At 46.4% G+C, this 27500-nt stretch overlaps 2 protein-coding genes across 2 annotated transcripts in view; one reads left to right on the top strand and one right to left on the bottom strand.

The window, feature by feature from the left end:
- The window catches only part of bmpr1bb (bone morphogenetic protein receptor, type IBb), a gene marked incomplete at both ends in the record, with an annotated part of 16900 nt that extends 6226 nt beyond the window's left edge, over positions 1–10674 (top strand). Inside the window, 10 exons of the mRNA XM_080528839.1 lie at positions 5808–5967; positions 6639–6744; positions 7146–7245; positions 8277–8373; positions 8551–8689; positions 8927–9119; positions 9238–9535; positions 9774–9949; positions 10254–10384; positions 10549–10674. Coding sequence (XP_080384965.1) covers positions 5808–5967; positions 6639–6744; positions 7146–7245; positions 8277–8373; positions 8551–8689; positions 8927–9119; positions 9238–9535; positions 9774–9949; positions 10254–10384; positions 10549–10674 — 1526 coding nt within the window. The remainder of the gene's footprint in view (positions 1–5807; positions 5968–6638; positions 6745–7145; positions 7246–8276; positions 8374–8550; positions 8690–8926; positions 9120–9237; positions 9536–9773; positions 9950–10253; positions 10385–10548) is intronic.
- Positions 10675–13934: 3260 nt separating this feature from the next.
- unc5cb (unc-5 netrin receptor Cb) overlaps positions 13935–27500 on the bottom strand; it is a gene marked incomplete at both ends in the record, with an annotated part of 132802 nt that continues 119236 nt past the window's right edge. Inside the window, 5 exons of the mRNA XM_080528833.1 lie at positions 13935–14094; positions 15047–15225; positions 17085–17249; positions 17430–17579; positions 19139–19372. Of these exons, the coding sequence (XP_080384959.1) occupies positions 13935–14094; positions 15047–15225; positions 17085–17249; positions 17430–17579; positions 19139–19372 (888 nt within the window). The remainder of the gene's footprint in view (positions 14095–15046; positions 15226–17084; positions 17250–17429; positions 17580–19138; positions 19373–27500) is intronic.

Below are 27500 nucleotides of genomic sequence, written 5' to 3' on the forward strand. Positions count from 1 at the left end.
AACTTGCTCATCCACCAAAGGTGAAGCCTTTGATCTGGGATCATAGGAACGGAGGTCCACCCTGCATGCTGATGTGTAGCCATCCAAGAAACCTGCCCAGATGTTCAATATCAGACCAGAAACAGGGATCTGTTCTTGTTTTTGTTCACTCTTCTCTTCTTGTATTTGTGTCTGACTTTTGTAGCAGTCATATGCTGTTCATAACCCTCATCTATTTCCCTGCAGCCCATTCTTCTGCTGGAGAGGTAATTTGTCTCCCTAGATTGCAGGACTCTGTGGCTCTTATGTGGACATATGTGGAAGGTTTTTCTCTCTCGGTCTGGCAGCGCTAAATCACTGGTGAAGCCCTGACAGGTATAGGGTATAGGGGCTCATAGGAGGCGGGTGGTATCTCGGGAGGGGGGCGCTTGGTGAGTCGGAGGGGCTGTCTTGATGTGAGTACCTTAAATCCGAAGGGGTATTAGTTCTGCGGGGTGGTGGGATCCCCCAATCCCTCTAGCCACAGTGTAACACCCAGGTTCAGAGGAACCAAACACAGAACAGATTGGTGAGGGTCCACGGTGTGAAGCAGATGCTCTTCTCCTCTGAGGACTGTGTGTGTGTGTGTGTGTGTGTGTGTGTGTGTGTGTGTGTAGTGTGGCAGGGGCTTTGAAGCCTATAGGGGTTAAGAGGGGGTTAGGGGGGGCTGGGAGGCTGAGGGATGGGGGATGATGTATGGCACTGTGGCAGCTCGGGGGTGACCCCCACTGGGTCAGAGTGCTCTGGAGACGTTGGGGAAGATGTCTCCTTTGAGGGTATGATTTACTCTGACCACCTGGAGTAACTTATCTCCCTCTCCTCTCCTCTCCTCTCCACTCCGCTCCTCTCCTCTCCTCCTCTTCTCTCCTCTAATGGCATCAACATATTAAGTACTCTACACTAACTGGAGAGGATTGTAGGCTTGATGGACGATACGCCCAGCTACTGTAAAACCTTTAAAATGTTAATTTGCCAGTAAAAGTTTGTGTGTGGTCATGTGTGAGATTGTCGTTGCGTGTGTGTGCTTCTGTGTGCTTCTGTGTGTGTGTGTGTGTGTGTGTGTGTGTGTGTGTATGTGTGTGTATGTGTGTGTGTATCTCGTTAGAGGAACAGCCTCTGGAATGTGTGGGGGATGCAGATCAGGTTTCGGGGCGACCTTGGGAGCGCACCGCGGCTGACACAACAAAAGTCTGTTTGTTGTGTGTGTGTGTGTGTGTGTGTGTGTGTGTGTGTGTGTGTGTGTGCATGAGAGAGAGAGAGACCATTGGGATAAATGGCGTAATGAGCAGCAGTTGGCTGTTGCCTGGGATACTTGACAAACTAGTCTTCAAAGCCAGTCACCTATATACTGTTATTATCCAGCCGTTTCATACCGACATTTGTTGCGTCTGCTTGTGTTTTATTGCATTGTTTTAACGACTCTACAGCTTGACACCCAGAGGCTTCGTTAAGACGTTGACTAGTCTCTGGCCTGATTGATAGCTATGCTCAGCTGGCGCGTACAGAATCGAAACGCAGTAAGAACAAAGAGGAAAAAGAGAGGGAGAAAGGAAAGCCCTCTGTTTGTGGAGCCTATATGAAACACGATTCACGTTACAGAGTGATGGAGTCTCCCCTGCTGTGTTAACAACCAATTACTGTTGTAAAAGACTGTCTAACACGAGCAACTCAGTAATGAACCTGCCTTCTCTCACTACGCCTGACATCCCTCATACACACACACACACGGACCTCTCACGCCCACTAACACACGATCCTCGCTCAACCATAGACACCTCCCCACTATCACACACACACAGATGCCACACACACACACACACACACACACACACACACACACACACACACACACACACACACACACACACACACACACTCACTCACACATCCCTTATACACATTGACCCCTTACCACCACTAACATATCTTCTCAATTCTGGACCAAACCAACTCAACCAGGCACCATTAAAGTGTCCTTGTGCCTGGCTATGGCCCTGCAGGGGTTGGGATCACCGTCTCTCTAGGGGTAGGTGGGGGGGGGGGGGGGGGGGGTCATTGAGGGGGGTCCGGGGTTTTGCGCCCCCCCTTTCTCCTTCTCCAAGACAGCAGCCACCCATCCCATTACCCACCATGTGTTAATGAAGAGATGGGAGGTAGTGTGTGTACAACTGTTCGCTGGGTGGTGTACTGTGTTCCCCTGCTCCCTGGGTACTGTAGTGTGTGTTCCTACGGCTTCCTGGGTAGTGTAGTGCTCTTAGTGAGAGACTAAACAGCTCTCCAACCCTGGGGATTGACACCATGCCTCTAGCCCTGGGAGAGCTGGGATTTTCCCTGTTTCACTCCAGTGGGCCAGGGGTTTCTCTTCCCCTCATCAGACCAATGACAACAGTCCTGTGGAATGGACGGAGTGTTCCTGTTGCATGCCTGGTGGTGCAGTGGAAAGAAGGAGTTTCATGTCCAGTATGTTCCCCTTGCCTTTTACGTGAGTCTCAATAAAACCAAAACCTAAATAATATCAATCTGGACCGAATCATGGCACTGATAAACTGATAAAAGAGTCCTTCTTATGTATCTTTCAGCCACATTTTCACAACAGATACACACATGAAAAGGAATGTGTGATAGAGTGCATGCCAGGCCATAGCCAAAATGTGCCAAAATCCCGCCACCCCCCCCCCCCCCCCCCCCCGATAGTAGCCTCCCTCTGACTGAACTCTCAGATTAGACTGGACGGAGTGTGCTCCTAAAGGAACACTCTGGCTGTGTCTGCTCCTCTCTGACTCAGCACTCATGAATCACATGCACACCCCCCCCCCTCCCCCCCCCCCCCCCCCCCCCCCCACACACACACACACACCCTAAAAACACTCACAAGCTGTTCTCCACAGGTAGTCCCCAACGCAGGGCTATTCACCTCAGGTTCTCAACGGTTGCACTGTGGGCTGGCTTTCATCATGGTACTTATTTACCCTATTTTCTGTAATTCTACTGACTTGAACACATTAAAAGGTGTTCTTTTGATTGGACTGACAAGACTGACATTGAATGAATAAATACCTGCGCTGAAATTACGTTCTGTAAATTGGACGAAAGAGTATCTGATCTGTCTGGGTCATATAGACTACCATTGAGCAGAGTCATGAATGACTACAGTATGGCTTCAAGGATCTATGAGAGCATAGAGAGAGAGAAAGAGAGAGGGGGAGAGGGAGAGAGGGAGAGAGAGAATAAACAGTAGAAGGGGATTCCTCTGCGGGGCCCCCTCCATAGACTCTCAGTCTAAGTGATCAATCTCCACCCAGACTGCCCTGCTCTCTGATTGGCCCTCTAGAAGCCTTTGGGGGACAGTTGGTGTCAAGCTGTCGTACTATGTATTTAATCATGCTCTGTTTTAAACCTTAAATTATCATAATCCATACGCAGCTCTTCACAGTGTCTGATCCAGTCAACACAAGGATATGTGGTCCCCATGACCATGACTGGCACATTGATACAAAAATAAAAAAATAATCAAAACACATGTTGGATTGTTTAAATTTGTTTATAAGCAGCTGTGTAAAAAGCTGTAGCTGTTAACACTTTCGCTGCGTTGCAAATTTACCAAGGTAAGTGAATACACATGCATGTACACATACATGGTAGCTCTGGAGTGGTGGGGATGTTGGTTTTGGGCCTCCAGTGTTACCGTAGTTCACGCTCAGTATGACCTGTGAGTGCCCTGCTCCGTACGACCTTGTACTGTATCTTGATTTAGCACAAAGTTCAATGTTAGTGTTACTGTACCTCAATTCACACACTGACATCACCTATGTTTTCTCCATCAGTAATTATGTCTTGTTTTCAGTCTTAATGTGTCATGTTTATCTTTATGACAGTGACTTCACGTTCGATGATTTAGATTTCCATCACGCCTCCTACTGGTGAAAGAGACTGTGGGCCCTATTATGCACTTCATAAGTCTTAAGCAATAAGACGAGGCGGTAGATCTAAACTTAAGACGTGGAGGCGTGGTCAAGGCCATTTTGCTATTATGCGTGCGGTAGTGGGCGCCTAAAACCCGGCGCTAAGCAAAGAAATTAGTCATGGGTGTGTTTTGGGCGTCTTCTCAATCAACCCAATCAGCGTGCCAGGTGCCATTCCCTTTAAGAACCGGCTGCGTTAAGTCATTAGCGCTATGCTATTATGGAAGTCCTAAGAAGGAGGTCAGCGCGCTTCTCTGCCTCTCCCTTCTGAAATAAAGCATTTATACTGTGACCGTAATTGACGTCTTGCCGTGGAGCCACGTGCGTGTTCATGTGTGCCCACATGCATGCGCAAACCGCGGAGGCGCGCTCGTGTTTCAAAACGTGCATGAAGTCTAAACTTAAGAACTTTTCAAACCACTTCTTAGCGCTAGGAGCAAAGTCAGATCGCATAATAGCAGGGGCGCCTAGTGCACTTCATTAACATATGAACACTCCCACAATGAGTAATATATGCCCGGGAGTATTACGTCTTATGTGTGGGCGCCTATCGACACCGGCATAATAGCAGTAGCGCGTATGAAGCGCATAATAAGGGTGGCGGTAGGTCTTAACCTGGCGGTGCGTCTTAATTAAGACTTAAGACGGCAAGTTAAAAAGTGCATAATAGGGCCCTGTAAGGGTTAAAAGGCTACAGGGTGGAAAGGGCGAGGTGTGCTAGTAACTTGAGTTTTGATACTAAAGTATATGAGCAGAACCTTGTTTGGCTCTGCGGTGTAGCCTGCTCTCGGCTGTGTTATTGTAGTGGGTATAAAACACAAATGATACTACAACGTTTACCTCATGGCCAACTCCCTCTCTCTCTCTCTCTCTCTCTCTCTCTCTCTCTCTCTCTCTCTCTCTCTCTCTCTCTCTCTCTCTCTCTCTCTCAACTTTTACTGGTTGAAAGTTCTAAAACATTAGAGCTTTTATATAAAGTCCTTAATTAATAAGGTGCTTTGACAGCACATTCACACTAAAGCATCCAATCAGAATTCCATGAGTGTTTAATGCTGGAGAGATATTGGCCTTACTGATGGTGGAGTATGTTCACTCTTCAGAGGACAATGTGGACACACACACAAAACACACACGCACGCGCACATGCACACATGCACACACACACACCACACACACACACATACACACAGTCATTTGTCCGCTCGGTTTCTCTGCCAAAACGAGTGTTAGATATATGGGCTTGGATATTGGAACGACATGCCACACACTCGTTCCAGAGCTTTTCCCAGAACTTTGCACGCACACACACACACACACACACATACACACACACACACACACGCACATACACCCGCACGTACACACACACACGCACATACACACACACACACACACACACACACACACACACATTGAGCACAAAAAGGTCTTTCTAGTGAGAACTCTCCTCTCTTGCTGTGAGTGTATTAAATGTTGCGGTGGCAGGGTTATTCTGGTTCCAGACCGAGGCAGGTACATTGAGCAGGGGCCAGAGCAGCGGGGTAGCTTTCACCAGACACTGTCACACTTTCTGTAGCTACGTTGCCATGGCAACCGTGCCAAGGCGTTCGGATTTCTCCAGCGTGTTTGGAAAGAATGAGTGGAAATGTGGAGCAAAATGCCACTTTAGATGCTTTGATTTATTCTAACTTTAATTTACCTCAGTTTTGTGCACTTAAGTTTTATTAGAACCAAGGTGCAGCCAGTAGAATGACACAGGACCCATGTAATTCCCTTGGATGTGTCCTGGGTCTAAGCCTGGTCCCTCCTCTCTCTTTGCCCCTCTAGCCAACATGTTGGACACCATGTTACTGAGGACGTCTGGGAAGGGGCCGATGGACAGAAGGAAAGATGACAGCGGGAGCACAGCCTCAGCCCCAGCCCAGAGGGTGCTCTGGTGTCACTGCTACCACTACTGTGCTGAGGGCTCCACCAACAACACCTGCAGGTATGGCACACACTCACACACACACACACTCACACACGCATGCACACACACGACGCACGCACACACACACACACACACACACTGACACACACTGACACGCACGCACGCACACGCAATGCCCACACCCGCATGCACGCACACACACACAAGCACACACATACGCGCGCACACATGCATGCACACGTACATATCCACCCACGCACGCACACAAACATGAACACATACAGAGAGAATGAGTGTAAAGGTGAGAGAGAATCAGAGGATCTATCTGTTCAGTTTGAGTGTTGGAGGAGCAGTGTTGATACTGTGGTTCGTTTCATTAGCTGGATCTAATCTGTGTCTATAATTGGTATGCCTTCAAGTCTTTAACACACAGTTAGACATTAGTTCTGTCTGTAATTATCCTGTAGATAGAACACTAATTAGCTGCACAAAAATACACATGCATTTATCAGGAAAATCCAATCACGTGTGCCACAGCCACTGTAGAAGATGTTCGAGTGCACACGTTTAATTCTATAATTGGATTGTAATTGACACCTACTCTTTCTCAAAGATGGCATTATCTGAAAGATGAAGGGCTAGTATGACAATAATGCTGATAGTGGTGGGGATGATGATGATGATGATGATGATGATGATGATGATGATGTTGTTGTTGATGTATACAGCGTTGAGGGTGGTTATTGTTTCACCATGGTGGAGGAGGAGGAGGGTGGAGTCCCTGTACTCACCTCAGGATGTCTGGGGCAAGCGGGCTACGAGTTCCAGTGTAGGGTAAGTCAAGTGTGTGTGTGTGTGTGTGTGTGTGTGTGTGTGTGTGTGTGTGTGCGTGTGCGTGTGTGCGTGTGTGTGTGCATGTGTGCGTGCGTGTGACTGTGCACGTGATAACATTCTAGAGCAAGCAGTCGCTGGAGATGCAGTGTTCAGTCAGCTTTATAAGCCCCCATAAGTCTTTATAAGCTGTCTATGAGTCACTCCAGCTCTCTATAAATCAGACCCCACAACCCTACCACGGTTCTCAAGGATAGGAACATGTGGGAGATCAGCCAAATGCTTTACCAGACGAATAACAACTGCTTTACCACAAATAAACAGCGTTGTAAACAACCCTTAATTCTGTTGAGCAGGGTTTGTGGAATCTCACCGTGATGTTTTCTGATGGTGTGTTGGAACAGGACACAGGGAATGCGCGTAAGAGGAGGGCTATTGAGTGTTGTGCAGACCAGAACTTCTGCAATAAAGACCATCCTACTCTGCCACCGTTGAGGACCCCTGGTAAGATAGAGCGGACCCTTTCCAAACACACACACCCACACACACACACACACACACACACACACACACACACACTTACACACACCTCCCTACACATACACTCTGTAACCCTGTACCCTGCATGAGTGGCTTTTCGAATGGGCTCACTCAGTTCGGGCCAGGGTGTGATGGGTAGTGACAGTTTAAACTGTTACAAACCACAGTGTGGTGCTGGCTGAAGTGGCGCGTGCTGCTCCGGTGGCAGAGGGGAGGCAGGGGGGAGACGGGGGTTAGAGGGGGGAGGGGTGGGGTGTGGGGGGGGGGGGAGGCAGGGGTGAAATAGAGCCTGCAGGCCTGGCTTGTTCTCTCACCCTGTAATGAAAAGGACAGCCTCTCCCCAGGGCCTGCTTGAGTTTCCTGCCCCGGCGTGGATGTTAGATATCTGTCCATCTGTCACTCCGCTAGACACCACCACGCACACACATAGCCCCGCTGTGTGTGTGTGTGTGTGTGTGTGTGTGTGTGTGTGTGTGTGTGTGTGTGTGAGGTTACGTCTATCAAGGAGATCAGTCAGAGACAAATTGATTTGTCAAACGAGGCAAATTGTAAACGGAGTCCAATCATTTCTTCTGCAGGCCACGGGCATGCACGGGCATGCACGTGTGTGTGTGTGTGTGTGTGTGTGTTTGACTGACAGGAGCCTGGCAGAAAGGCTAGAGCCCCAGTGCAGCATTGGGTCTCTAGGGTTGCCGTGGCGATGTCAGTGTGACACCTGATCTCAGGGATTCAGGAAGGGAATTTGATCGATCCCATGGGGAGGGAGGGAGGGAGGGACGGGGGAAGAGGGGAAGCAAAGAGAGAATTAGAGGGAAAGGAAAGGAAAGGTTATCCCCATAACTGAGATACATAGCCTGCGTTGACATGGGGATCTGTGCCGTTGAGGTGACCCTGGTGTTACTGCAGGTTGTGCTCTGTGAGAGTGTGAACTGACTGTGTGGTTGTGTTCTCTCTCTCTCTCTCCCCCTCCCCCTCCCTCCCTCTCGTCTCTGTAGATTACGTGGACAGCAGTATCCACCACATGGCTCTCTTCATCTCGATCACAGTGTGCATCATCATCCTCTTTGTCATCATCATCCTCTGTTACTTCAGGTGAGAAGACACACACATGGACGGACACAGACACACACACACACACACACACACACACACACACACACACACACACACACACACACCTAGAGGAGATTCATAACAGCGTTAACTGTTGATATGCCGTTTAATAGGAATGACTCTATTTATAATAACTCTGTGATTGTTGGTCTCCAGGTATAAGCGACAGGAGTTGCGTCCCCGCTACAGCATCGGGCTGGAGCAGGATGAGACCTACATCCCTCCCGGAGAGAGTCTCAAGGATCTGATAGAACAGTCTCAGAGCTCCGGCTCTGGCTCAGGACTCCCCCTGCTGGTGAGACCTCACTACTGCATCACACTCTTATGCACAATAGCCGGCCCCCTAAATCAGTCCCAACAGAAGACAGACACTAGATAAGCACCTTCCCCTCAGTCACATTAGGAAATAAGATATGACCACGATGCCGGTGATAGTGATTGTAACGATAGTGATGATGATGATGATGATAATGATGATTTTAGCGAGGATGGTGGTAATAATAATAATGTTTTGATGTCCTCCCGTCCTCAGGTGCAGCGCACCATAGCCAAGCAGATCCAGATGGTCAAACAGATTGGGAAGGGCCGCTACGGGGAGGTGTGGATGGGCCGCTGGAGAGGAGAGAGAGTGGCCGTCAAGGTCTTCTTCACCACCGAGGAGGCCAGCTGGTTCAGAGAGACGGAGATCTATCAGACTGTCCTCATGAGGCACGAGAACATACTGGGTAAGGAAGGAGGGAGGGAGTACCTGTTTAGGGTATCTGTGTGTGTGTGTGTGTGTGTGTGTGTGTGTGTGTGTCGCATGTGTTTGTGTGTCTCACCCCTGTCTCCTCCCTGCCCCAGGCTTCATTGCGGCTGACATTAAGGGTACGGGATCGTGGACCCAGCTCTACCTGATCACAGACTACCATGAGAGCGGCTCTCTGTACGACTACCTCAAGTCCACCACCCTGGACATCAAGGCCCTGCTGAGGCTGGCCTACTCCACGGTGTCAGGCCTCTGCCACCTCCACACAGAGATTTTTGGCACCCAGGGCAAGCCTGCCATCGCCCACAGAGACCTCAAGAGCAAGAACATCCTGGTGAAGAAGAACGGGGCATGCTGCATTGCAGACCTGGGCCTGGCTGTCAAGTTCATCAGGTACTTGTGGGGGAGGTTGAGAGTTAACTGCTATAAACCAGTTACATTGGTTAGATACGGCAACTCCAGGCCCGAGAAACAGATTTCCCAAACACCTGCACATTATTAGTAGTTTTCTTTTATACTGTACCTATGATTATCCCACCAAAGATTCACCTCAGTCTGTGCTACCCCTGCCTGAAATCCAACCTGAATGCAGTTTTGTATAAAGACATTCTCCCTACGTCCCCTCTCTCAGTGACACCAACGAGGTGGACATCCCCCCCAACACGCGGGTGGGCACCAAGCGCTACATGCCCCCTGAGGTGCTGGACGAGACCCTCAACAGGAACCATTTCCAGTCCTACATCATGGCCGACATGTACAGCTTCGGCCTCATCCTGTGGGAGATCGCCCGCCGCTGCGTCTCTGGAGGTCAGGCGGCCCACAATCCTCTGCTGCTGCTCACCGCTGTCCGATCTGCATGTGTCGCTAGCCTAACATGTTTTTTTGTTTTTTATGTTTCCTTCCCTGCAATGCTTTTGGAATAGCTACAAGATACTTTCCCAAAAAAAAGTATCATCTGTTGTCATATAAACAATACAGTATGTATGCATCACAGTAACCCTTCCAGATGCTTTCTTTCAGCAGAGTGTGGATGATCACATCTCCTCTCCTAGCTGTGGACCTATGGTACAGTCTGTAGAGAGGTAACTCTGGTCCATTGTGTATCTCCTAGGCATCGTAGAAGAGTACCAGCTGCCCTACCATGATCTGGTGCCCACAGACCCCTCCTACGAGGACATGAGGGAGGTGGTGTGTATCAAGAGACAGAGACCCTCGTTTGCCAACCGCTGGAGCAGTGATGAAGTAAGAGGACCCTCATCTTGGTGGATTTATTGTTCTGTGTTTTTTTTGTTATTGTTGTTTATTATTAATCCGTTCAAAAAGCAACAGAAGCACATATGTGTTGACCTCTGACCTGTGTGTGTGTCTGTGTGTGTGTGTGTGTGTGTGTGTTTGTGTGTGTCCAGTGTCTCAGACAGATGGGGAAGCTGATGACAGAGTGTTGGGCCCACAACCCTGCGTCCCGCCTCACTGCTCTGAGAGTGAAGAAGACTCTGGCCAAGATGTCCGAGTCTCAGGACATCAAACTGTGACAGGACCCACCGTCCCCTAGAGACACTCTTACAGCATCACCTGGAGACATGTCAGTGGCCCCAGCGTCACTCAGCTAGAGACACGGGAGGGGGGCAGGGCAGGAGAGAGGTAGAGAGAGAGTAGGAGAATGGGAGATATCTGCTCTCTCCTTGACCCTGAAGACGGTCCCAGTAGGAGGGGTCTGTCTGGCTATGCTTTCTGTGAAAGCTGAGTAGCCGTCTAAGTGAAGGGAAACACGAGGACAAACAGTGCAGTGCCCCCTGCAGGAGAGGAGGGCTCAGGACAGGGGAGGTTCTGCTCTGTCCATCTAAAGCCATATAACAGTATTGTATGTATGTTTTGCCCATTTGTGCTCTACTGTAACATCAATCTCAATATCAATGTTTTTTTCCGACCCATGCTTTTACAGTCAACAAATCACAGCACACTGATGGAATGGGTATATCAAGAATTATGCTCAGTCATACAGAGGGTATGCAGAGGGTATACTAGCCAATCAAGGACTAGTCAGCTTACTGTACATGCAATCTTTCCAGACCTGATTCTGCCCACTTCAGGAACCGAAACCCGCGGTTGGTTCTTCTCTTCATAAGGGGTTGGACATAACCCTTACACATAGTGTGGATTCAATATTCACTTCAATAGAGTGCTTTAGCCATCCAAAGGAATGTCATTGTTGCTCCACTGAAATGTTCTCGATATTATATATTAGATATTATTGTATTATGATGATGATGATGATGAGGGTAGTTGTGGGTTCATGGATGTTGGCGTTGCTTAGGTTACTTGTGTCCACATAGAGGCTTTTCTCGCCCTAAAGGTCTCTCACCCATGGTTGCCTTTGCACATTACTCCCGTCACAGAATTGAATTGTAAATAATAATGCTGAAATGTATTGATACTGATGGACTTGTAATGATAATGTTGAAGAAGTGTTTTTGGTTGTCTGCCTATTAACTTGTGTACAGAATAACCCCCCCAGTCCACTCCACCACTATGGCCTGTGTTTTATTTAATCTGTACATATGTAGATATGAGAGTGTGAGAGTGGATCGGGATTACATTCCCTAATAAATGCTGTCAGTCTCCAAGTCTGCTCTCTTTTTTGGGGTGATTTTCATGCGTCTGATGCATCTCTCTCTCCTGTGTGTGTCTCTTACTCACACACACACACACACACACACACACACACACACACACACACACACACTCGTTCCCCTCCCCACACCTATGTGTTGTGCCACAATTAAACAAAAAAGAGACGCAATCTGGATTCAGTGTTGCATATAAATATAATTTATTATTAGTTTTAAAAATTCTTTCTTACACTTTGTACAAGAACTTGACAGGATACGCAAGCAATTGCAATAACATCATGAGTGTGCCAGAAAAGAGTAGGACACGCTCAGTATACTGTACATACAATGTTACCTTAACACGCCTTAGAGAAACTATGGAATGCAACGGCTAGCACGTTTGAGTAAGTACATCTTGTTTATAAAGGATGCCAACTTTGCATAGACGGATTTAGGAAAATTTGTACAGAAGAAAATTAAAATAACCAAAAATATTCAGACTCAGTGCTGCTGCATTCAAGGAATGTTGGGTTGACAGTGATGATCTTCAGTTATTATACACACGTTCAGTCTTATCATACAATCCTTATTATTGTTTGTTTCTTAATGGGTTTCCGTCTGTCAGTCTGTCAGTTAAGATGGCATAGTTGGCAAGATGAACGAACACTTAAATCTTTCACCCAACTTAAACGTCCATTGAGTTCCAGTCAACAGTAGCTGTCATTAGTGAACAGTAGGCTTACTGTATGTTGTAATTCAGCTGATTAGTACACGTGTTCAGAATATCAACCTCCCAGGGAAATTTACATCATGGGTCAATTATTTGGTAAAAGGCAATCGTATTCAGCTGGATTAGTCCTACAAAAATATACTGTATATCAACAAACTACATACATCTTCCACTGTAGGAGATTCCTACCTCTTTCTCTGCTCTGATCCAATCTCATAATGAGGTCATCATCAGTGGAACATACTCATGGTACCCACTCTGACCTCGGTCCTTTCTGTTATGCAGTGCATGGACTGACCAATCAGACTCCAGATCTCAGCATCCTAGCACCCAGCATCCACACTGTGATGGACCTCGTCCTCCGATGACCCAACATGGAGTCGATATGACTCAAAATTGTAGGCAAAAAATCGAATCTGTGAAAGCACAATCTAGCCAAAATATATGTTTTGTTTTTTTAACTAAAGTAGGAAATTTGTAAATAATTACAAAATATATAAAGTAACAAAAACACACATAATTGTAAAACAATAATAATACATAACATGAATGATAACAGTTAATATTAATAATGACAGTCATACTAAAAGGTTACAGTTTCAATGTTGGGCTTATTTACACTTTAATGCTTGCACTATTGGTTTTGTAAGATTGTGTCTCTCTCCGGCTATGAACCTTGCCAGGTTTGTGAGAAGAGAGACTGTCCATGACTGTATGAGTCATTACTGAGAGATTCCACCAGGAGGCGCTATGACACAATGAAATATAACGACAGAACTAAGCAACAAAAATCAGGACACACTGGATAATAATAATAATAATAATACAAAGTAATCAGCATCAGGCGGCATAAAATACAAAAGGAGAGATATTTGTGTATAAATAGATGTGTTATTAAATACAGACCTATATATTCACCGAACAAGTTCTTTCAGTCCTTCAACATAAATGTTGGTTCCAGGGGTTACCATGGTTACTAACGTGGACAGGTGGTGTGGGAGTGCCACAGTCCTGCCCCTGATCCTCAATGAGGGTTCTAGACCACAGAGAGACGCCCAGGAGTAAGAGATCATCCAATATATGGACAGAAGAAACAAGCGTTTCCTAAGAAACTGTATCAAGCAACAGTAGATACTACCAGGGAGGGTCGCTGACATGACTGACTGTTCCTCTTTCCTACTTGAAGTTTTTACCATTGATTTTGTGTGGCCTGCTGTTTTCCCTGTGTGTGTGTGTGTGTGTGTGTGTGTGTGAGTGTGTGTGTGTGTGTGTGTGTACGTCTACCTGTCCTTTAGTAAGGCAGAGGTCAGTGTCTGCCAGTCATGCCCTGTCACTCAGCAAAAAATATTTCCCCTCTCTCTTTCTCCCTCCCTCTCTCCCCCTCTATTTCTCCATCACCCGGCTCTCCCTCCTCCATGGACCTTGTTCTCTGCTCTCTGTTCTCTCTCTGGTGTCAGTGCTCTGTTGCCATGGGCACAAGGTTCTCATGGCGCCCCATCTCCTCCAGCACGGCAGCCAGGCGACTGAGGTTTCCGTCTGGGAAGTGTTGAGCCTCCCACAGGTCCAGAATCACCCCTGTAGGACTGGACTTGGTGGCAAAGTAGTTCAAATACCTGAGAGAGAGAGAGAGAGAGAGAGAGAGAGAGAGAGAGAGAGAGAGAGAGAGAGAGAGAGAGAGAGAGAGGGAGAGAGAGAAGGGGGGGTGAGGGAGAGAGGGTTGGAGGAGACAGAGTGAGAGAGAGAGAGGTGAACTTGAATTTTGTGACTAGACTGGGGGGGTTATGATTACACAGTGTCGTTGAAGGGAACTCCAAACCGTTTGAAAGCTAACCCTGCCTTGTCATGTGATGAAACATGAAACACTTTACACCAACACTATTGAATAGTGGGAAGACCGGTCTTGAATCATCTTGCTTTTGAGCTCAGCTCTGACTGTTTGGCTGTCACTTCTGCCATCTTAGTGTGTCAATCTCTCTCCCTCTCCTTCAGTGGGATGGCAGGAGGGAGGGGGGGAGGCAGGCATGGGGCTGAGGGAGGGGGTAAAGGGGTTAATCCCCCACCCGTCCCTGTCCCTGTCCCTGTCTCTGGCCCTGGCCTGGCATGGCCTGGTCTAAGTCCTGCTGCAGCCTGTGATAAGGCCTCCCTGCTGGGTTGGGAGGACTCACACAGATCAACACAAAGAGTCAAAGAGAAGAGAGGGAGGAAAGAGAGAGAAGGAGAGTGAGAGAGAGGCCCAGCTTCGGGACTTCTAGCTCTCTTTTCTCTCATCTGTATTTCATTTCTCTCATCTCTCTCTCTCTCTCTCTCTCTCTCTCTCTCTCTCTCTCTCTCTCTCTTTCTCTCTGTCCCCTGGATGACCGCATATCTAGATAATGATTTATGATGTGGTTCTGAGGCTGGGTAGTCAGAATAGTCCTCACCCTCCCCTTTCAAGCTGAGGAATAGGCTTTTAGCTTTGAGTGTAAAAGGGGGTGCACACACACATGCACAAACACGCACACGCGTGCATACACACACGCACGCACAGGAACGCACACACACGCACGCGCACACACACACACACACCTGTCCAGGTTAAGTTTGTGTGCGAGCATCCTCCAGTCGTTTCCCCTGGTCTGGGGGGCGTCCAGGCTGCCACAGAGCTTCTGTCGGATGGAGAGGGGGATGCGGAAGGCATTGGGTCCCACCAGGGTGGTGATGTTACTGGCTGGGTCCAGCAGGGACGTGTCGATGTTTTGGGTGTCCTGGAGAAGGAGGAGAACAGAGGATTGACACAGACTGACATCAGCACCCGAGAGGGTGTCTCACTGTACTGTATGGACAAGTAAGAATCATCCGCTTGGCAAGGAGGTTAAGTGAAGCCAGACGACAGTACTCTACGAAGCTGGAACAATCATTTGTAGCCAAAATTCCTTGTCAATCTGGAAAGGCCTTCAGGAGATCACAGACTACAAGACAGCCCCCCCACCCCCTCTCAAAACCTTGCGCCACCTGAACAGTTTCTTCCCCATGGCAGTGGGCCTTACAAACAAGCCCCCTGCCTCTCTGCCCTGCCTCTCCCTTGACTCTGGGACTTCCACTCTAGTGTTAAACCATTTTTGCTTATATATTGTTGTTTTGCTTACATACAATATGTTTATGTATGTTTCTTGGCACCAACCTCACCAAATCAATTTCCTGTATGTGCGAATATACAACACTAAATCAGATTCTGATTCTCTGATTCTGATAAGAAGCCAGTCATTTGAGCTAGAGTTTTTACAAGAGCTGTCAGCATCAAAGATGTAAAAATGAATAGCGACGTCCTAGCGCTAGCACTAGCTAGAGAAAGCCTGACACCACTCAGCCCCTTAGACAGAAGGTTGAAGGCCAGGGCTACTCTAAAAGCTATCACAGCCTGCACTTCCATTCAGTAATTCACTTCAATTCACAACACACAAAATCAGTGAGTTGTCAGAGTGGCAGTGTGTCTTTGTGATTGAAGGGTGATTACTCCCCCTGTGCTGTGCTCTGTGGCATGCTCACATGCACAGGTCAGTACAGGCGGCAGGGCCACTGTAATAGGCTCAATCAACCCCTGACACAAAATGGTGGTGACAGACGGTAGAGGGACAGAAAAGGAGAGATGTGTGTGTGTGTGTGTGTGTGTGTGTGAGATCTTGTTTATTATAGCCTATGAGAGATAAATAGGCAACATTTTAATTGTGCACTATCAGATCCTGTACTGTACATTTATAAGATGTATAAGCCTTGTTTGGAAGAAGAGATTCATGAAATTACCCAAGACAAGGGAAATTAGCCAAATGATTTGTTTATATAGAAATACAGAATGAACACTCAAATAAGGTGCTGACTAATGGGAAATACTGTAAATAAAGACTACTGTAAATAATTTGGTTAATTAAAGTCACAGCAAGAGAGAAGAGCATGTAGCATATTGACAAATAAAGAGTTATGGTTTTCACCCGTGTGTTGATTATCTCAGTAACAAAGAACGCAATACAGTTCTATTTATAGTGATGTTGTACTGTTGTCATTTTGTGACACACATGTTTGGTTTCCCGCTGAATAGTAACACAATCGAAAACGTGATTTCAATCAATAATTACGTCATATAGAAATGTTGTTACAGCAACAAATAATTCTATCTCTACGTCACCGTATTCTATAAAAAACCAAGAAATGATTCAATTCATGCATTCATAATCAGCGGTCTCTCCCTCTTCTCCTCAGACCAGTCTCTCCCCCTTCTCCTCAGACCAGTCTCTCCTACTTCCCCCTCAGATGAGCAGCCTGCCCCAACACCAGCTCCAACATCAGATGCCCAATGGTGCACCACATCCTGTTTCCTTGCATTATTATGTGACAGCAGATGGTGAAACTGGGAGTCGGCAAACAGTCGAACTATTCAGACTTTTATTATGAAAAAATAAATGTCAACGTTTAGAAGAGTCGACTCTCTCTATGACTGTATGCCATGGTATGTGTGTGGGAATGAATTGACGTGTCTGTGTGTATATGTGTGTGTGTGTGTGTGTGTGTGTGTATGTGTGTTTCATATTTATATGGTATGTGTGTGTGCTCACTGTATGGCTTTCCTTACCTCACACAGGGTGGTGTCGAGCTGGAAGATCTGTCCCTCTCCCTCCACCTGGCGTACACACAGCTTACAGACCAGGTCCACAGTACTGGGACAGAACCTCTCCAGGGTGAAGGTACAGTGGAGGTTCCTCTGAGAACCTGACCAAACCTGCTGGAACGACAGTTCCTACAGAGAGAGAGAGGAGAGAGAGAGAGGAGAGAGAGGAGAGAGAGAGAGATTACAACAGTGCAAACAAGAGAGTGTGTATATGTGTGTGTGTGTGTGTGTGTGTGTGTGTGTGTGTGTGTGTGTGTGTGTGTGTGTGTGTGTGTGTGTGTGGTTGTGTATGTGTGCGCGCGTGCGTACCTGGTACTTCGCGAGTAGCTTGCTCTTCCACAGTGTGTGTGGGACGTCGTGGATAGACAGTCGCAGGTTATGGGTGCTGTCCTTAAAGTTGAGGGTCTTTGGTTCATCCAGTAGCTTCCCTCCCATCTGTTTCTCCATCTGCAGGACTTCCTACACACAGAGACACAGGGTTAGGATATGACAGGATATGACATAGGCTTTTCCCCATCTTTCTCTAAGTGGGAAACTTGTGTCCTTGTCTCTCTCCATGCCCTCTGGCCAATCTTAGTCAATCTTTGCCCTCTTATGGAGCTTTTCCACTACCGTGCCGTACCGTGCCGGGCCGCATGATCCCGGTTTGTTTTGCTTTCTCCACTGCCAACCGAGCCGTACCGGGCCATAGTACCCGTGCCGTTTTTAGTTTCAGTTCGAGAGGGGTACTTTCGGTACTTTCGTGCTAGGCTGTTGATTGGTCAATGGTAATCGTCAACATCGTCATCCCATGTTCATAGACTTTTTCGCTAACCGCCATTTTTAAATACCACAACAGATTTCACTCTCGGAAAATGTCACTTACTGTTTCTGTAATAACGTATTAATAAAGATTAGAAAAATTATGATAACCATCTTATTATCTTAGTTTAATGTCATTTCAATGCATCATAGAACTTTTATTAACAACAAGCATAACAAAAAAAACACTATTATGGTGATGTGCTGTGCCTATGCTAGACCGTTCCTCAGTCCAGTGCGCTTCATCATCCCCCTTCTAAAACTGCCATCCCCCCTTTTCATCCCTTGTGTCATTTTATCAATGAACATGGTATTACTGTTATTTCAACATTTAAGCCTCTTTCACACATAGTTCCCTATCATTTCCATGGAATCCCAAGCTGTGCCGACCAGGCGTCTTCACCGTTCACTCATGAGCCAAATGCCGGTAGATTCTGCTGAGCCGTACCGGTCTGGTCAATGGAAAAGCGCCATTAATCAATGATGCTAAGTCGTTTCAATGATGTGTGTGTGTGTGTGTGTGTTATTCAGTGTATTTTCACAAAGGTATCGGGAAGCATTTTCAACAGGCATTATGCAGTAAGCTTGCAATATAACCCTATCTAGATAAATCTATGGTTTGGACGGTGACAGTGATCGGTGAGAGTATGATCACTCTTTCCTCTTATTGGCTCTTCCCAAATGGAATAACCATGTCTAATTCTCCTCCCCAATGCAATAATCATATACCTCATCTGTTCCCTATGTAGGTGTAGGCATTAGGCAGAGTTATGGATGGAAGACAGTGGGGGAGGGGGATAAATATGATATGGCTCATGTTTGCGAAAGCACGGCTGCATTTGTCTTGGAGCAGCTTGGTGATGGAGATTATATTCAAATCTCCACTTATTACTGCACACAAACACAGCCTCCACGGCCTGTCGCCCACTCTTCATCTGCTAGCTACTCACACACACACACACACACACATGCACGCACACACACACAATCCCTCACACACACTCACACACACATGCGCACACATGCGCACACATGCGTGCGCACACACACACACACACACACAGTCACAGTCACGTAAGCACGCACACCTGCACACACACACACACACACACACAGTCACATATGCAGGCACACACGCACACACACCAACACGCACAAACACAGTCACGCACGCACACACACACATTCACACACACACACACACACTTGCGCCTTACTTTGAGTGAGTCCTGGGTGTCGTCCAGGCAGTAAACGCGGATGTGGTACTCCAGGGCCGGACAGGTGACAGGGCCAAAGATGGCCAGTTTGAGGCGCTTGGTGGTGGCAGCACTGATGGACTGGCCCACCAGACAGTAGGTCCCCAGGGTCTCAGTCAGAATGTGACACGCCTCGTCATCCATCTGGATGTAGCACGGAGTGGTGAAGTTCTCCTCCCCTACCACCACCACCTCCTGCAGAGACAGAGAGACAGAGAGAGAGAGACAGAGAGACAGAGAGCGAGAGAGAGAGAGAGAGAGAGAGAGAGAGAGAGAGAGAGAGAGAGAGAGAGCGAGAGAGAGAGTGAGAGTGAGAGAGCGAGAGAGAGAGAGAGCGAGAGTAAGTGAGCATGAGTCAATGATTGTGTGTGTGTGTGTGTGTGTGTCTCCCATTGTGCCACATGCTGATTGCAGACCACTCATAATTGACCCCAGTAAGAGCACTCATGTCAGAGCATATCCCTGTTTCATTACTGGTGTCTGGTCTGAAGAGGCGCACACTGGGCCCTCTCACCACTAATCCGGATGCTCCTATGAACAGCACACTGGCATTAATTCCAGCCCATTATGAGCGACAGAAGAGGAATTACAGTATTTTATTGTGAGCTAGTCCGTTTAACAGCAGTATTATGGCTGGTCATTAGACTCTTTAACAGGTCCAGGGGGACAGCAGGAGTGGTCTGCAAAAGGGGGGGGTTATTAGAACACACAGTGGAAAACTGGGCTAAGGCCTCTCTTACACACACGCGCACGCGGGCGGATGCACGCACACACGCACAATTTATAGACCAAATTCCTCAGTCTATTCATCATGGCCAGCACGCTGTCCTTCAATAACTCACAGAGAAGTTGTAGCACCACTTCCAACATCACTCCTGGCTCAGTGACAAGAGGGTTTGTGGGAAAAAGAGTCTTTGTGAGGGGAGAGTTGCTGAGGCAGGAGGCCCCACATGTTACTCATTACTCTGTGCTATCTTTATCTACATCACACCCCGACCACGCTTCCTCAACAGCTCCCTCCTCCGTCTCTCTCTCCGGGTCACGTCCAATGAAACAGACGATTATTCACGCTTGGGACAGCAGTAATACAAGAGTAATATTTACACAGACGTTGAATCGTTCTCCCTCCGACGGTAATGATGGCCACCCATTCTGACAGAGCATGTCCTATGAAAAGTATTTCACAAGCCACGTGTGTGTGTGTGTGTGTGTGTGTGTGTGTGTGTGTGTGTGTGTGTGTGTGTGTGTGTGTGTGTGTGCTGGCCTTAGCAGGGGGAAGGAAAGCTCATAAAGAAAGGCACCGTCACCTACGGGATATTACCATGCCCTTGTCTGACAGCCCATAGAGATATAATCAATAGTTCTTTCTCTCTGCTTAAATCGCTCAAATCAAGTCTGCATTCTTTTTTTTATTGGCTGCTTTAAAGCAATCCGTCAAAGTCACACATAGGAACAATAATGCTGTTTATTACTGAATATTTCCTTCATAATGGATATCACCCCCCCCCAGTTGCTTGTTATCTCCTTTGTGTCTGTTGTGTGACTACTGTACAGTATGAATTTAGATGGGGGATATAATATACAGGGACGGCTGGTATCAATGGGCTAGCAGGGCTAAGCGCCCCCTATCTTTTACAATAAATATGAGAAAGTTATTAAATTAAAGAAATATTAAAATATAATAATTGTTGAATATAATAATATAATTAATATATAATAATTGTTAAACCTTAGAACTGATTGATTTTGGTGGAACCTAGAGCAGCAACAGCACCGAATAGTCACAAAGAACTCAGGATATATCTAAATGGGATGATTTTTTACAGCCCAAACTCCTAACATCATCTTCCAATCATTGTTGTCACATCGTGATTGACAGGTGTGTTGGCGCCGCCTTGATTTCCCGAAAACTTGGGCTAAATTAACTTTGACTTTTGACCAATAACAGGGCGTAGCAGTACAATACCAGTACAGTGAGGGCAGGCCGACTGTAGGGGGGAGAAGAGTAGTGAAGTGAAGCGGCAATTGCGGGTATTAGCATGCTAAGCAAGGTGGATTATTTACTTTTTCATCCATTTTCGTTAATGTAGGAAAAATTGGAAGTGAAGAGACAGGGGGCACATCGTCCAAACGGTGTTCAAATAACACAAACGGTCAAACGACAAAAGCGTACATTTTGTGTTTCTTGGTTTCAACGAAAGGACTGGCTAACGGCAAGTGTAGCTAAGTGCAAGTGAACATTTCATCACAACATCGTCATCCCATGTTCAGAGTTCACCCTTAACCGCCATTTTCAAATACCACAACAGATTTCGCTCTCGGAAAATGTCACTTACTGTTTCTGTAATAACTTATTAATAAAGATTTGAAAAATTATGATAACCATCTTATTATCTTAGGGTTAGGGTTAGGTTTTATTTACAACAAGCATAACAAAAAAATCGCTATTATGGCGATGTGCTGTGCCTATGCTAGACATGCATTGTCGGTGTGTGTGCACTGCGTTTATATCACAAAATGTACATTTGATAAGTAGGTTAAGGTAAGCTAGCTAAGTAAGTAATCTAGCTAACTATGATTGGAAACAAAGTACTATCCAGTTAGAATTATAGAAGATCTAATTGTGTTTTCCTGCTGGTCTCGCTGCCTGGGTTTGAACAGACTTTGGGATCAACTACAACATCTCCATAGCCTACGCTACATTATAACTTTGCATCCTCTGAAAAAATAGCAGCATTTAAATAGTTTAGTTTATGTTCAACTGGAAAAGGTAGTAATCACAGAATTTCGTGTTTTGACTGCTGGGAGTTCGTTAAAAATGCCTTTAAAAAAGCCTTTCCACCTGTATGTATATATATATATATATATATATATATATATATATATATATATATATATATATATATATATATATATGCCATATATCATACCTCCACTATGATTGGAAATTAAGTAGTGTCCAAGTGAAGTGCTCTTATGACACGTAACTCATCCTACTGTCCCGGGTCGGTCCAGGTATGTTGTGTATAATGGAGAAGCGTTTCTGAAATGGTACAGGTAGGATACAAATGCGTGCCGTACCGAACCGTACCGTACTGGTAAAAAGATTTCAGAATAAACATATTATTATTATTTTTTTAAGTTTCTGCAAAAAAAGTTTCTGAATAAAAGTCAGAAAAAAAAAGTTTCTGAATAAAAGTCTGGAAAAAAGTTTCAGAATAAAAGTCTGGAAAAAAAAAGTTGATTACATGATTGATTCACAGTTAAAATAGATTGATTGATTGTGTTACATGATTGATTCACAGTTAAAATAGATTGATTAATATGTTACATGATTGATTGACAGAAGTACATTTCTGTTGTATTAGCTAAGAAGAAAAAGAACTGCAGGTTCCAGAATGTCTTGTAGAAAGACGTCATATAAGTTGACAGTTTGTTGTTTTTGAGAAATGTGAATTGTACATTGAATTGAAAGTTAATATCTAATAGCTTGTTTTATTGAAAAAGAAAGTGATCACAAGTGTATGTCAGCAGATTTGTATATAAAGAACCTTTCGCTTGATATCACCAGTCCTAGCCATCATTTCAGAAGGTTGAAATACTACACTGTCGTAATGTTGTATGTATGTAATGTTAATAAATAATAGGCACAAACTGATGTTGCAAAAGGTGAAAACTTTAGCTGCATTTACTTCCCTGTGTTTAAATGAGTCCTCTTGCTCTTCTATATTTGACCTACTCCACATTTTCATAGCCTTATCGTAACATGTATTCTTACCAGTAGCAGCTAGTCAAAACCATATAATTTACAGCTTTTTATAAAGCGATAAAAGTAATATTGAGTAGAATATTGAGTTCAGCCTACTGGTCCGGCCCTCCACAATTGTCCCGGTTTCTCATGTGGCCCATTGTGAAAATGAATGGTATAGACCCTAGGCCTAATGGATTTATTAGCCCCCCCACTCAGTATCACCACCAGCCGCCACTGATAATATATATATATATATATACAGTACAAGTCAAAAGTTTGGACACACGTTCTTATTCAATTGAATATATATATATATACTGTATAACATTCTATATATTATATATAATATAACATTATTATATAGTGTACTGTAGTGCACCGCTCTCTGTAAGCATAGCAGATCACGAAGAGTCTGAGACCAACACCTAATTTTCTCTGGAGACTCTGTAAAGAGTTTCTCTCTCTCTCTCTCTCTCTCTCTCTCTCTCTCTCTCTCTCTCTCTCTCTCTCTCTCTTTCTCTTTCTCTCTGTCTCTCTGTCTCTCTCTTTCCTCTGTGCTGAGTTGATAATCATCTCATTTCACCATGCTGATGATATTTATTTGCAACCTGGTATTTTTTTATTTGATATGGGCAGTGGTAACATCTTTGGGAACGCTGTGATGAATCTATTGAGACAGGACAGACGGTAGTTCTGTGGATGATGCGCTCCAACAAACACAGTCAAATGGCTCTCCAGACGCAGGAAACCAGCCGCTCATTACCACATCAGAACCACATCTCTATGACTTTATGTTTCTCTCAGAGAGTTTCGCTCTGACGGGGGTCAGTCCACAAAATATACAGTTGCACAGTTCTAGTTTTTACTCTAACAGACCCTTGTCAGTTTTTCTCCCAACAGAGTTGTCAGGTCGGGGAGCCATAGCTTTGTATCAGTCCTTGCGGTATTCAGAAAGCGATGGTGGAAAAGACTTGCATCAGCTGCTGTGTGATGAGCCAACAGAGGGACAGGCTGTACGCTATTGCTAAGCAACAAAAAGTAAACTAAAGTTCGGTAGAACAGGAGACTGTGGGAGAGATGGAGAAGGCCAGGGATGACTACTCAGTCCTACGGACAGACAGCTGCTTGGAATGGAACCTTCCCACTCTGAATGTTACACTACAGTACAGGGCCATACTGAATGGACTCTCTGTTGGCTTACTGGCACAAAATGTTTGAATGAAAATAATAAATGTTATGAATGCATTGCATGCAATGCACAAATGACCATACATACTGTATGGTCCCCCCCTCTCTCTTCTTGTAAGGTATACCCCAACATCAAGCTTGCTTACAAGGCTAGACCGCTAGCTCATCTAGGCATGTCTGACCACGTGTCAATCCTCCTGATCCCAGCCTACACTCCCATGAGGAAAAGTGCTCCCATCACCACTAAGACTGTCAGAACCTGGCCAGCAGGGTCCGCTCCACTGCAGATCTGCCTGAATGACACCTCATGGCAGGAATATGAGCATGAGGACCTGGAACAGTTCACGTCGTCGGTTCTGAACCACATAGTGAACTGTACCAACTCAGCCACCGTGGACAAACGTGTCCGGGTCTACCCCAACACGAAGCCATGGATGACTGTGAAGGTCCAAAAACTGCTCAAGGAGAGGGACAACGCCTTCTCAGCGAAGGACACACTGCTGTACAGCACCACCAGGGCTAACCTAAAGCGTGGCATCCGGGAGGCCAAGGCAGACCACAGAGAGAAGATTGAGGAATGCTTCCTGAGCAACGACTCCAGGCGGGTGTGGCAGGGGGTTCAGCACATGACAAACTTCAGAGCCAACAGGCTCACAGCCGCGGAGGACGACCCCCTGCTGGCGGAAAAGCTGAACTCCTTCTACGCCCGGTTCGACGAGAGGCGAACGGAGGTAACCACAACACAAACACCACTCTCTCCAGCTCTCAGCAGCCTCACCCTCACAGAGCATGAAGTGAGACGCGTGCTGAAGGCGGTGGACCCCAGAAAAGCCTCAGGGCCAGATGGCGTCCTGGGACGGGTGCTGAGGGACTGCGCCGACCAGCTGGCCGGGGTTTTCACCAACATCTTCAACCAGTCCCTGTCCCAGGCCACCATCCCACCCTGCCTGAAAACCTCAACTATCAACCCAGTCCCGAAGGAAAGCACGGTGAGCTGCCTAAACGACTACCGCCCGGTGGCACTCACACCAATCATCATGAAGTGCTTCGAGAAACTAGTCCGGGCCCACATAGTCACACGCCTCCCGCCCAACCTGGATCCATACCAGTTCGCCTACAGAGCCCACAGGTCCACAGAGGACGCCATCGTGACAACTCTCCACTCCACTCTATCCCACCTGGAGAGGGGAAACAGCTACGCGAGACTGCTCTTTGTGGACTTCAGCTCTGCCTTCAACACCATCCTTCCAGACAGGCTAGTGACCAAACTACTAGACCTGGGACTATCACACTCTATCTGTGCATGGATCAAGGACTTCCTGTCTGACCGCCCCCAGAGGGTGCGGGTGGGCTCCCACACCTCCACAGCCCTCAGACTCAGCACTGGGTCCCCCCAGGGCTGCGTGCTAAGCCCCATCCTCTACAACCTCTACACCTACGACTTCACCCCCGTCCACCCCAGCAACTCCATCGTAAAGTTTGCAGACGACACCACCGTGGTGGGCTGCATCTCGGGGGGGGACGAGGCGGCGTACAGGGATGAGGTGGAGCAGCTGGGCAAGCTGTGCAAGGTTAACAACCTGCTGCTGAACCAGTCAAAGACCCAGGAAATCATCGTGGACTTCAGGAGGAAAAAATCTGAGGTCCAGCCCCTGCTCGTCGATGGAGGGAGCGTGGAGAGAGTCTCAACCCTCCGATTCCTGGGGGTGCACATACAGGATGACCTGTCCTGGAAGACCAACACAGCAGCCATCATCAAGAAGGCACAACAGCGGCTCTACTTCCTGAGAGTCCTCAGGAAAAACCACATCAGACAGGAGCTGCTTGTGACCTTCTACCGCTGCGCAGTGGAGAGCATCCTCACCTACTGCATCTGCGTGTGGTTCTCCAGCTGCACAGCCGCAGAGAGGAATGCGCTACAGAGAGTCGTGAGATCGGCCCAGAAGATCACCGGCGCCCCCCTCCCCTCTCTGGAAGAGCTGTACAACACACGCTGCCTCAGGAAGGCCTCCAAGATCTCGAGAGACCCATCCCACCCTGGGAACAAACACTTTGTTCGGCTGCCCTCGGACAGGCGGTTCAGGACCATGTTCGCAAGGACAAATAGACTGAAGCTCAGCTTCTACCCCAGGGCCATTCAGGCCCTGAACACAGCAAAGACCTAGGTTCTAGGCCCTGGACAATCTAGACAATTTGATGGCAGCTACTAGATTGTAATCAAGTGCAATACTGAAACACAACTGTGAACATTTCAAACCTGCAAACTGCGACATTTTAAATGAATGTGCAATAACACTATGTGCAATATGACAACCCTCGGTAAGGTTCAGAGATAGGAAATGTTAGAATAGGTATAGCATAGCATAGAGTACAGCACAGTGTTTTATTTGTATAGTATAGTATAGTGGATAGTGTACATAGCCTTTATTTATGTAAACCAGCTCTTTTCCCTTCTTGTTTTTAGTTTTTTTCCTAGCACCAGGGGAGCCCCCCCTCCCAAATTTCGTTGTATGGTACCTGTACTATATCAATGACAATAAAGACCATTAATTCATTCATTCATTCATTCTTCTCTCTCTCTCTCACTCTCTCTCTCTCTCGTGCATGAGTGTTTGCACGTAGTGAGTCTCATGAGTTGTGTCTGTGTTTTAGTGACGAGTGCTTCCATCTACTTTGGACACACTCAAGATGATGGTGAGTTGGTGATTGTATTGTAAGGTGTTCCATCTCCTGTTATGACAGGATAATCTTTCCAGCTCCATCTTATTTCATTATTGTTTCTCACCTGCAGAATGTTTAACTGTAGAAATCAATGTGGAAAAATCCCAAAATATAATCATAAACTGTGTATATAGAACACCAGGAACCTGCCAAGGCTAAACTAACTGGTATGTTTGACAAATTGAATGATAAAAAGGTGCTAATTGTATGCGGTGATTTTAATATTGATTTGTCAAACAAATAGAAACAAAAGGACAACAGCCATCAGACATCAAATCAATGTGTTCCAACTCAGCAACCTATTTCCTGCCATTACAGAACCAAGCAGAATAACAACAATCACTGCTACATTTCTGATACAGAAATAGAATCGAAAGCGAAATATTAGGTGGACTACTCATAAATGACCACCTTCCTGTTCTTGCAATGTTTCCCAAAATCTTTAAAATTAAAAATTAAAATAGGATACAAGACATCACTTGTAAACAGATTAAACACAGAACACCAGAAGCCATCGCTTCCCTCAAGTTGGACCTAATGAAACAAAACTGGAACAAGGTTTATGCTAATGATGATCCTAACAAAGCCTACGCCGAGGCTTTTCTGACCACGTCAAATGTGCTATATGAAAAAAAACTGTCAGTTGAGAAAACTCACAGGGAA

The sequence above is a fragment of the Nansenia antarctica genome, assembly GCF_963989245.1.
Source record: "Nansenia antarctica genome assembly, chromosome: 4".
NCBI lineage: Eukaryota > Metazoa > Chordata > Actinopteri > Argentiniformes > Microstomatidae > Nansenia > Nansenia antarctica.